The sequence below is a fragment of the Desmodus rotundus genome, chromosome 3 (genome assembly GCF_022682495.2).
Source record: "Desmodus rotundus isolate HL8 chromosome 3, HLdesRot8A.1, whole genome shotgun sequence".
Lineage (NCBI taxonomy): Eukaryota > Metazoa > Chordata > Mammalia > Chiroptera > Phyllostomidae > Desmodus > Desmodus rotundus.
The window spans coordinates 186,807,886-186,820,602 of NC_071389.1; the positions used below are offsets into that span (position 1 = coordinate 186,807,886).

The 12,717-nt window shown below is 37.0% G+C and overlaps 1 protein-coding gene across 2 annotated transcripts in view; it reads right to left on the reverse strand.

Moving 5' to 3' along the window:
* Positions 1-253: 253 nt before the first annotated feature.
* Positions 254-12,717, reverse strand: part of WASHC3 (WASH complex subunit 3) — a 38,951-nt gene continuing 26,487 nt past the window's right edge. For both annotated transcript variants that reach the window (XM_024579510.3, XM_024579509.3), the window contains exons 6-7: positions 6,924-6,988; positions 254-497 (exon numbers count right to left, since the gene is read on the reverse strand). In XM_024579510.3, coding sequence (XP_024435278.1) covers positions 413-497; positions 6,924-6,988 — 150 coding nt within the window. In that variant the 3' untranslated portion in view covers positions 254-412. The remainder of the gene's footprint in view (positions 498-6,923; positions 6,989-12,717) is intronic.

Genomic DNA, 12,717 nt, shown 5'->3' on the forward strand with positions numbered 1-12,717 from the left:
ACAAGTTGTATGATACAAATGCACATAATACTTTCCTTTTTAAAATATTCACAAAAACTGAGTAATTCTCTTAGCCAAATTCACTTTTTTCCCATCTAGTTAGTTTTTGATCACTAACCTCACATTGACTTTATATTAAATGCTCATTGCATCCCTGCAATTTTCTTAGTATTTGTAGCATTAATTGAACTTTTTTAGGCTACTTTATTTTTCAGTTCAGGGCTCTTTATTTTGGTAACAAGACAACATTGTGAGGTTATAAGTGGTTTATTATTATTATTACTTTAACACAGAGAAAGCTTGGTGGTGAATATTGGCCATTTGTTTTGTGAAGAGCTCAAGTTCAGGCTCTTTCCAGTAGAATGTAAATTTATGCCTTTATGTGTATATGTAATTGTTATCAAAATTAAACTTAGTCACTAAAAGAAGATTCACTATCTGAACTTTCTTCTGTATTTTTTTCACCTTCTCCATTAGGCACTGGAGCATCTGGCCTCCTGAAAGAGAAGGAAAAAAAATTTTAAAGGTTTTTCCAGTTGAAAAAAGCACTTACTAACTATAAATTAGGTCCATCCTAGAATATTGCTGCTAATAAATCTGCCAAGTCCACATCCTTAACTGAGAGAGACTCCCACTCTCCACCACAGCGTTCGTCTCTCTGGCGTCTCCGGCACCATGGGGATTAAGTGCTATTCCTGTACAGGCCGTGGCACTGCCTTCTCTTGCCAGTCCTTACACAGTGTGCTACTTCAGCACTTTATGGTTCTCGTTACCATGGAGATCCAACTATAGACAGAGATGCGATCTGGGGACGCTGGCATGACCAGGGCTACACCCATGCAGCCTCCAAGTGTCCTGAGGTACAGAGAGAGACAAGCTAGCAATGGAAAGAAGAGGAAAATCGTCATGTTCAGGAAAGATGCAGGGATAAATTTTTTAAATGGAAGAGCGTTCAGGAATGGCTATTAAGAAACACAGGCAATATGGAAATTTTTTGTGGGCAAAGGTTCTTCATATTTGTTGGATGTTTCCACTTATATGTTTTATCTTCAGAGAATAAATATAAAAAGTATGAGTTGGTAAAAACAGTGCCTCAAAGATTCACCAGGCACCACAAGGAAATTGGAGAATGGTTAAACTTCAACTTTGCATAGCTGTGCTATAATAACCCAAATAAAATTTTAATATAGTCATTATAGCCTATGTAGTCAGGCAACGAGACAGACACTTGTGAAGGGGTTTGGGATGTGATCAGGAGTTTGCTAGGAACAACACATGTGGCAATAAGTGGGCTGAGATTCTGGGCGAAGGAGAGGAAATGGGAACGGTGGGATGCCGCACATGCGGAAACTCTGGAGTGGAAGGCATGCTGTTGCAGAAAGTAGATGAGATCAGGTCATTTGGCAGGAGTAACAAGTGAAGGAGGGGGAAAACTTATATAAAACACAAGTTTTCACTGAAATTGCATAACTAAGTTTGGAATTCTGAAGTAGTCATTTATTTTACATTTACATTGTGATGCAATCATCACCACCATCTCTAGAACTCTTTCCATCTTGCAGAACTGAAACTCTACACCCATTAAACAATAACTCCCCACACCCCATTCTCCCCGGCCTTTGGCAACCACTACTCCACTTTCTGTCTTCGAATTTGACGATTCTAAGCGGAATCATACAGTACTTGTCATTTTGTGACTGGCTTACTTCATTTATTATAATCAAGGCCTTCAAGGTTCATCCATGTTATACAGCATGTATCAGCATTTCCTCTCTAAATTTTTAAGGCTGAATAATATTCCACTGTGTGCGTATGTTGTATTTTGTTTAATCGTTCATCAGTAGATGGGCATCTCTGGGTTGCTTCCACCTTTGGGCCACTGTGAATAATGCTGCCATGAACAAGAGTGTACAAAACCAGGGTGCCACAAAAGTAGGCTTATAGTTGTTCACATGGGAAACAGTACAATAATCAATAATAATGCAAGAATAAACTCTATGTTTTGCAGACTCACAATTATAAACCTACTTTTGCCCCCACCTGTACATGTCTGAGTCCTTGCTTTCACTTTTTTAAGGTATGTACTCAGAAGTAGAACTGCTGAATTACATGGTAGCCCTAGGATTAACTTTTCTGAGGAACTGCCATACAGTCTTCCGTAGTGGCTGTGCCATTTACACACAGTACACGAGTGTTCCAGTTTCTTCATATCCTTGCCAATACTTGTTACTGTCTATCTTTATTCATTGTTTCAATCTGAGATATAATTGACATATTATTGTATTAGTTTTAGACATAGGACATGTTTTATTTGTATATACTGCAAAATGATCACACAATAAGTCTATTTGGTATCCATCACCATATATAGCTTCAAATTTTTTTTTTCTTGTTATGAGAACTTTCAAGATCTACTTCTCTTAGCAACTTTCAACTATACCCTGGAGTATTATTAACTATAATCACCATGCTACACACTACATTCCCATGGAAGTTTAGCCATTGGCAGACCACAACTGCTTTTTAACACTACCTTTTTGATATTTTTGTCTCTCTCAGTCTTGAGATCAAAGTCTTCAACACTGAACCAATCACAAGTTTTTGACATTGTTTTTTCCTGAACTCTACTTTTTAGGAAGTATGCTGGCCAGTGGTTGAGGACTGGCAACTAAACTGAACTCAGCTCAGCAAGAACTAAAAGGATGGGGCCAGTTTAAAACCTACCTTTGGAACTGTCCAGTTGGGGAACTAAGGCTTATTTTATCCTCAGTCAGCCAAAACCCAACGTTTAATCCCTCGTGTTGTTGTGTTGCAGGAGGTACACAAAGATCAATGACAGATAAGGAATTCCCTTACAGAGAAGGGAAATTTGTTGGACATGCCGTGAATATAATTAATAGAAAGTTTTCTTGCTTTCCAGTATTCTTTTAGTTAACACTAATAAATCTCCTCTTGTCTCAGTAATACGTAGGCTGGGGTGGTTACTTTTATTTCTGAAAACCGTAACACTGGTCATTCCACAGTCTGGGAGAAGGGAATGAAGCTTTTGAATAGATACCTCCAGGACAAATGCCAACTGAGCTGGTTCAGTTCAGTCTACACAGTAACTTGAACTCAATTATATGCTTTCTTTAGCCGTATTAATATGCTGCAAACTACACTTCTATTAATATTGGGTGTGATCAGTTGAATTTCAATTTCAAAAGTCTATTTTTTACTCTAACATTTAAAATATAGACTTTTTTCAGTTTGAGGAAACCATGTAATTAGAAGGATGACTGCTCTGTGTATGTCAAATATGTCTGTGTTGAAAACACAGTGGTAAACCTGCAATGACAGGGTCATAAACCAGCTGTGATCCAAAAGCCCGGTAAATCCAATTGTTTAGAACTTGCTGCATCTTCTTCCATGAAACCATTCATAAAGCACGACTAACATTCACTGAACATTTACTGCTTGTCCAGAGCTGTGCTAAGTGCTTACATTGTTTTCTTTCTTAGTGTGAACAACTCTGTGATGGGTGAACTCTTCTATTTCCCATTTTACTGATGAGGAAACTGATGCAGAGAGAAATTAGGTAATTAGTCCAAGGTCGTATAGCTAGAAAGGCGCAGGGCAGAGTCTGAACCCAAGCAAGCTGACATATATTTCTAAAATATGCCCTAGCCTGAGCCTTAACTTAACCACATGGATTTCATCTGTTGCTGATGGGAAGGCCCAGAGGCTAATCTCTACATCCTATAGTAAAAATATTAATTACTGTGTGATAATAGTAATCTTAGTTCTGGGATGTAAATCTAAGTACTGAAAAGGGTATGAAAGATACTTTTTTCTTTCCACTGGTAAGAAAATCTAGGCATTGATAGAATTTATAAAGCACAATTCATCTCTTCTGTATTTCTGAATACAAAAGTAAAACAGATTAAAATTTTCCATTTTCTTTCCCTTTAAGCTCTTTTGAGTATAATGGTGACATAGGTACTCTTTCACATATCACGTATTTTTTTATTTCAGTGGAATTGAAAACTAATTTTTACAAGCTAAACAGAACTAATTCTTGGTTATATAGAACTATTTTCAAAAACTTGGATTTAAAAAAATACTTAGAAGTAGCAAACAAACACTATTTATTTGGTAATTATTAAGCATTTTCTTCAGTTTCACAGACTTCCTAAAATTCAATGATAGTCATTTTTTTTACAATGTATTTTCTGATCAGTATTTATTTCTGTATTAACCTCGGCTTTGCTCTTTGCTCAGTGCAGAAAGATTTAGACTATTTTTTCAAACAGTTATGAGTCTGTCTTACTATCTGAGACTAATAAAAAAGTGTAGTTTATACTTTAAAAGAAAAGAGAAAACAGAACAATCTTTACTGAAAGTTCTTGGCTGAGGCTTAACATGTACCTAAGATTCTAAATAAAAGTACACTCTTCACTTGGGTGGCACATTTTCTTCTCCTTCATCAGCTGAGACCTTTCTTCCAAGTGCAGCTCCTTAACTTTTAAGTAAACAAGGTTCCTGAAGTGCCAGAATGCCTCTTTAACAAGGCAGCTGATTCCACTCATCATATCTAGCTAATTGTAGCTGGAGCTGGTCTGCTAGTAGTAGTGCTGATTGGTTATGGTGAGTCACCCCAACTCCAACCAGTGCCCCTTGTGACCAATGGCCTGTGCTTACGAGGTGATGTAATGGGTCAGAATTCCGGCTCCAGGCTGTGGTTGAGGAGCAGCGTTCGTGTAAGACAATGTTTTTACTGTTACTGGAATTCTACCCTAAAACTTGGCACCGGCTTGGAACCAAATGTTTCTTAACATTTACAGACAATGACATACCCTCCAACTTGCTAAGGGAGATATATCAAGGAAGTATTGGGGGTCCGGGAAGTTCTCCCCTCGGAAGTCATCCATGGACTTCTTAGGGTAGTGGCACCCAAATGAAGTCTTGAAGAATATGAAATTAGCCAGGCCAATAAGATGGGGGAAGGAAGTTCCACGCAGAAGAAAGAACATTCAAAGACACAAGAAGGGAACAGGAAAATGATACATTCAGAGAAGCACCCTAGTTTGCTAAGCTGCACAAGAGAGGTGGTATGGGAGAGTGGCAAGAAATGAAGCTTGAGGGAGAATCTGGGTCTCGATGAGAAAAGCACTTCTCTGCAACTCTCGTATGTCAGACTTCATGCTGAAGGCAGTGAAGAGTCACAAAAAGAGTTGAAGCAAGAATGAAGTATGAACAGAAACACTCAGGCTTTAATGACACAGTAAGAGAGAACAGGAAACCGGACAGGGGCTATTATAATAATTCAGGTGAGAAGTGATGGGAGTTTGAACTAAACAGCAATGAGCAAGGAGGCACATGGTCAGATACAAGGGATTTAAAAAATGAGATAATCAGAGTGACTGACATAGTAGGGGGTAGGGAAGAGGGCACAATCAAGGACGACTTTCAAGTTGCCAGTGTGGGTAGCTGGTTAAGTAAAGGATTATGAAGTAGGTTTAGTCTGGGGAAGGGATGAAATGAAGTGAATAGGTGGTAAAGGGATTGTATGTCCAGCAAATGCTGATTCTTATAGGGCTGCTAGTTTTCCATTTGTTACATTTTCTCTAGAGAAAAAAAGCAGCATTTTAATGGACATTTTAGCTTTGTTATTGTAGAGGTCTACTGTGTATTTCCAGAAGCAAAAAAGAGGTCATGGTCAATGTTAAATGTATTTATAACATATATTATTACAACGAGTACCAAAATGGATTGGACCCATATGTTCAATTCACATTAAAATACATGTCACAGTCCATCTGCTTTTAAAGTTTGTGTCAGAAGGAATTTCCAGAACAAATGTCTAATATCCCGGAGATGCTTTAGTCTAAATTACCAGTCTGTGCCACTGTACTTTAACTGTCTGCTACTTGGATAGACCTCAAATGCTAAATGTAGATACATGTTGGAAATCTGTTCTTGCAGACTTTTTAAAAGTTCTTAAATTTCATATTTTGGAAGATAAAACATGAGAAAAAGACTGTTTTATGGTGTTTCACCTCCAAAATGCACACATTTTCTTGAAGGGCTGAGAGCCAAGAAAGATTCCGAAGTAGTACGCTGCTAGAAAAGAGTACGAATGCCTGGGTAACACAGCTGAATACACTGGGGTGAACTCAAATCCCAGAGTGGAAAGATTCTTCCAAGTATCTACATACTTGCAAAACAGACGAGTTTGGAATGATCCGTTACGATATACATTTATCCAAGATAAGCTCTGTAGGCAGGTTTGCTTGGTTGGAATAAATTACTGTCAAATTTCTGAGCCATAAATTTTCAGTATTTCTAAAAAAATATTTTATAAAACTCACAAAAACTGATATCTAGTTCCACAATAATCATTAATGTGGACCTAGAGTGACTTTGCCCTATTTATTTCTTATTCTGGCTCAACTTTGATCTTGGTAGAGTAAATTTCCTGTATACTAAGATATTAAACAAAAATCTGGTGGATAATTAAAAAAAAAAGAAAGAGAAAACCCACTGCTTCTTGAGGACACTACTGCTATGCACCCAAACCGCCATCAAGTTCCATCCTCTATGGCCGGAGGGCTGGGAGGGCCAGGCAAAGGGGGAAAACGAGGACAAGGGTAATGGTGTCAACACTAAAAATAAAGTTAAAATATTCAACCGCTTTTGGATTTATTCATCACTGGTCTACTGTAACTTCCCTTAAATGTGCAAACGGCAGTTTGTAGTTGGCTGGCTTTAGTAGCATAGGACAGATTTTTTTAAGGTTTTTTTTTCTTTCATTTTTGTAACGTAGCATAGACACTATTTATGAAGGTGGTTCACTTGACTATAAAACACTATATAGGAAAAATAGAGTTTTTGAAATCTTTTTATTATAATTGATAAATTCAACATCTTGACAGATTACTTACTCAAGAAGATTTGGGTCTAGTCCTTCTGATATCATTTTGTTTCTTATTGCCATCAATGGAACACCCTAAGCAAAAAACACAATATAACAATTCAATTATTAAAAATGTCTCCTTCATAAAAACAGAAAAATAGATCAACGGAACAGAACTGAGAGCCCCAAAATAACCCAAGCATACACAGTTGACTAATACTTGACAAAGGAGCCAAGACTACTCAATAAAGACAGTTTCTTCAATAAATAGTGCTGGGAAAGTTTTGAATATTTACATGTAAAAGAATGAAACTAGATCCCATCTTTCGTCAGTCACAAAAATTACCTTGAAATGGATTAAAGACTAAAATGTAAGACCTGAAACCATGAAACTCCTAGAGAAAACAGGAAAAAGTTTCTCGACAGGGATCTCGGTAATGATTTTATAGAAATCACAGCTAAAGCACAAGCAACAAAATAAAAAACAAGCAAGTGGGACTACATTAATCTTAAAAGGTTCTGCACAGCAAAAGAAGCCATCAACAAAGTGTAAGACAACCTACAGGGTGGAAAAAATATGTGCAAATCATATATCTGATAAGAGGTTAATATCCAAAATATATTGGAGAAGGAACTTGTATAGCTTGTTAACAAGAAAACAAATAATCCAATTTAAAAACGGGCTAAGAATCTGACAGACACTTTCCCAAAGAAGACATATAAACGGTCGGCAGTTCCAAGAAAGATGCTCGCCCTCGCTAGTTATCGGGAAGTACACACTGAAACCACCATGAGGTATCATCCAGCATCTGTGAGCGAGGCCATCAGCAAAAAGGCAAGAGATAACAAATGCTGGGGGAGATGTGCAGAAAAGGGAAGCCTCGTGCACTGCTGGTGAAACCATAAATTGGTGTAGCCACTACGGAAAACAGTATAGAAGTTCCTCAAAAAGTTAAAAATAGAACTATCATATGATCCACTTCTCGGAAAAGAAAGGAAAACACTAACTTGAACAGATGTCTGCACCCCCCCTGTTCATAGCAGCATTATTTATAGCAGCCAAGACATAAAAACAACCTAAGTGTCCCCTGATGAGTAAATGGATAAGATGTTGTCATATGTATATATTTATAGATACACATAGAAATTTATAGATATTTATATCTATATAGAGATAGATACATCATCCAGACATTAAAAATGAGAAAACCCCACCATTTGTGACAATATGGATAGGTCTTGAAGGCATGTATGCTAAGGGAAAGAAGTCAAAATAAGACAAATACAGTATCATCTAACTTATACATGAAATTAAAACAAAACAAACCATATCAAACTCATAGATTTGTGGTTATCAGAGATGGTATGGAAACTGGAGGAAAGTTGTCAAAAGGTACAAACTTCCACTTACAAAAATCATACCGTAAGTACTAGAGATGTAACATACAACGTGAGGACTATATTTAGCACTGCTTTTGAAATATAGGAAAGTAACAGGGTAGACCCTAAGCATTCTCACCACAAGGACACATTTTTTCTTTTTATTTATCTATTTGAGATGATGAATGTTAACTAAACGTACTGCGGTGATCATCTCACAGTGTGTGTACATCAAACCATCATGCTGTACACCTTAAACTTACACAGTGGTACATTTCATTTACTTCTCAATGAAACCGGAAAAAAATCTAACAAATGGATGATAAAAAACACCTCTTTTAATATGACTCCATACAACACCTAAAACACGACCTTTGAGAGGGCTTATTATTGCAAATAGCTCTTATTTTGTTTTTATATTACTATGTGCATAACATTTCAGTAATCTACAAGGTACACATCTTAACCGACTTTAATGGAATCAATGTTATCCAGACCAAATTAAATATTTGCGCTTATCTATTACTACCATGTTTTGCTGTGTATAAATGTGCTCCTGTGTATAATGCGCACCCATGTTTATGTGCGCATCATACACGGATTATGCCCATGGTATGCATCATGATACCCATGCATAATGCATATCCTTATTTTTCCCTCAAAAATTTGGGCAAAAAAGTGTGCATTATACCTGGCAAAATATAGTCATTGTATGTACAGAAGCCGCCAAGTATCATATTCTTATTCTTCTTTTATCACCCAAAGAAAATATTGATAACTTAAACAATACTTAATGAACTTCTTTTCAGATAAAGGTTTCAGAGCTTGTACTCTTTAAGTATAGCTATGTTAATGTTCTTTTCATAAGCAAATGGTCTCTTCTATGCACAAAGGTCAAACAGAATTCAACAACTCCTGAGACTGTATAACACATCTTCCCTACGGCAATACCAACACTGAGTAGTGATAATTGTAGAAGTGTATAGTCATAAAAACACTGAGAATATGTGAATTTCCAGGGTTAGGACAAGAACATCAAACCAGTAAGAAAGGCTATGTCGGAAATAAATACAAATTTACTTGAAAAGGGAACTGATTTGATAGGTAAACATTTACTGAAAACTCACTTGTAAAGTTCTAAAGGGAGAAGATGTAATCAAGTGCATTTGTCAACTCCTCCTCCTCACATCATCCCAAAAGATGAGGAAACACTAATCTGATGAGTTATATTTGAGGACTTTGATTATATAACTTTCAAAAGTGAGTCAGGTCACTGTGCTGCATTTTTTAAAATATTTTATTTTTATTTACTTTTAGAGAAAGGGGAAGGGAGGGAGAAAGAAAGAGAACCATTGATGTGTGAGAGAAACATTAATCTGTTGCCTCTCACACACCCCCAACCAGTCACCTGGTCTGCAACCCAGGCATGTGCCCTGACCAGGAATCAAACCACTGACCTTTTGATTCATTGTCCAGTGCTCAATGCGCTGAGCCACACCAGTCACGGTGGGTCACTGTTGCACACACTGTTGGGACCCCCTCCTCACTTCTTTATTCCATGTGGTGGAAGGGGTGAGCTAAGCCAAGGCTCACATGGTAAAAAACTCAATCACCTCCCTAGCGATGTTGCAGGCTCTTTCCGTTGCTGTTGCATAGTCCTCCCATCTCACTAGCTAGTTGTCACATTCAGGTTTGACCCTAAGGTACAGAAGAGGCCACTTAGGAGCTCTGATGCCCCAGTCCAATTTCTCAGAGGCCTACCCTGAATTATCTGAGCGCCAACCCAGCTAAGGTTCCCCTGCTTTCTTTTGCAGTTGTCCGTCCCTTGGTCTGAAGCATGGTTCTTTTCTGTCTCAGGGTTCTGACAAAGTGGTTAGGAGTCAATTTACTGTGGTTAGCAGTAGAATTCTGATATGAAAATCCCACACACCTCAATGTTTAACTTCACTATGGTAGCACAGTGCTTTATGCTGAGAAAATAAAGATATAATCAGCCCCTGGCCTCAGGGAGCACAGTCGAATAGATGGGTTAAACATGTGATCACAATACAACCTTGAAACTTATAACAGAAGCTTGAGTAACAGGCAATGTTAGACCCAGCAAAGGATTCCCTGAGGTGAGTCTTGAAGATGGAATAGGTGTTTAAAAACAAAGATTTAAAAAATCTTCAGTCATTTTTGTATAGATATAGATAAAAGAAAATACACATAATTTATAATATCTTACCCCATTAGAGACGTCACTTTCATCAACTTAACACAAATATCATAAAGCTTGATACCAAAATAATATGTATCAAAGGATGCTGTTACAAAGGATCCTGTTACAAAGGATGCATTCCAAATGGATTTGCTATGTTTCTGGTGACGTTGCTTAGAAAATTTGTTGTTTTGCTGTATTTATCCTTAGAGGTTAAGGAATAGTCTGGTTTGTTAAACATCAAAAAGAAGTGTCCAATTTCTGATCTCCAAGAAACAAGGCTACTGGTGGTCTAAGGAGGACACGAGAGCCCTCAGAACTAAAGCCTCCTGAACTGTGGGATTATTTTTGGCGAGTGAAACGGCAGTTTGTCCAACAAAAGTAATGAAGAAGAAAGAAGGCAGCCATAAGTCTGATGTTCCAAAAAGTCATGGCTGTATTTGCGTCAGTGGAGAATGTGTGTAAAGAAGCTACAGTAATGCAATTATGATGGCAACACTAATAGTTAAATACTAGTTTCTCACATCACAAAAACTGAAGGTTACAGGACTGCCAATATTTACATTTATTTGTTGTGTTAATGAAATCCAAGCTATTAAATTCTTTTATAAACCATGTTGAAATTTTCCTACAGTTTTAAATTAGGAGGAAAACCCCTCTTAATCTAATAGAGATGGTTTTCCTTTTTAAAAATAACAAAAACTCCTTATAGCTGAGCTTTTCAGTTTATGAGCTTGAATCACAACAGTTCAGTTCTGAAAGATGGAAAATAGGAAGCTTATGATGTTTCTTCCCTACTAGGTCAACATGAAGATAACTACTGAGTTGATAGGTGGATAGTATACCTTTTTTATTTTCAGGGAGATGGAATGAGTAGGAGTTGAAAATATGCTATTGGTTGAAAAAAAGGCAGGTAGTCCTCTAATCAGCCTGTTTTACTTAAATTTTAACTTAGCAAAGTGGACTCGATCATTTCTTTGCCTTCTGATAGTCAATGATACTCTCTTTAAAATATTTATACTGCATTTCATGAAATATATTAGTAGGGGGTTATGTTTAGGAAAAATTTTTAGAAAAAATATTCTATACAACAGATAATACATGTTTATTGAACAAACCATAACACAAAAGCACGTGTATGTTTAATAATCTTTTCTCCTTCTAGAAGCTTTCTGTGAAGGGATACAAAATTAATTTAAATAAATCTCTTAATTACTGTAGAATGAATATGGCCATCTAAAAAAAGGAAGCTTTATTTCTAATGACTACAGATTTAGAAAATGATAGGCTCTAAAATTATCTCTGATACTGCTGCCTCCAAGGGTCATTACTTTGGAATTAAATATGTGGACACAAAAGAAGCTCACAAATCTTGACTGGTACTATTCACAGTGGTTTCTATGGTGCTACAGTAAATTATTCCTTTTTCAATGATTGTTTCGACAGATCAGTTTCATAGGCAGAAAGTATTCTTCACTGACTGTACATCAGGTATCTTTAAAGACAAGGGAACAAATCACGGGATAAAATGGGTAAAATTGTACCAGCCATGACCAGGGCCCCCAGGAGGTTGGTAAGGCAGTTACCGTCACTTATTCATAAAATTAATACATGTTAGGAGTTTCACCTGTGCCTTTTTGGCATGGGAACTAAGGAGGTTAACCTAAATGCCTATCAAGAAAACCTTTAAAAATTACTTTAAAAAGTTAGGCATCTATTATTATGAGACTTAAAATATAGCTGCATCAATTTACCCATGTGATTGTTTTCTTCCCTGGACATTCCTGTAACATGATAAATATTAGATGTCAACGACCGAGAGTGCATGGCGTGTTCTTTGCATTTTGTAGCTACTCAAATTTGTTTTTAAATCTCAGAGTAATTAGGTGCTTTGGAAGACCCATTTCCCTCCACTGTAATATATAAAACAACATCTAAAATTTAAAGACATTTACGCAATGGAATTCTACGCAGCAGAGAGAAAGGAGCTTATATCCTTTGCGACAGCATGGATGGAACTGGAGAGCATTATGCTAAGTGAAATAAGCCAGGTGGTGAGGGACAAATACCATATGATCTCACCTTTAACTGGAACATAATCAACAAAAGAAAAAAGCAAACAAAATATAACCAGAGACATTGAAATTAAGAACAATGTAACAATAGCCAGAGGGGAGTGGGGAGGGGATAGTGGGAAGAGGGGTTTACAGGAGCTACAATAAGGGACACATGGACAAAATCA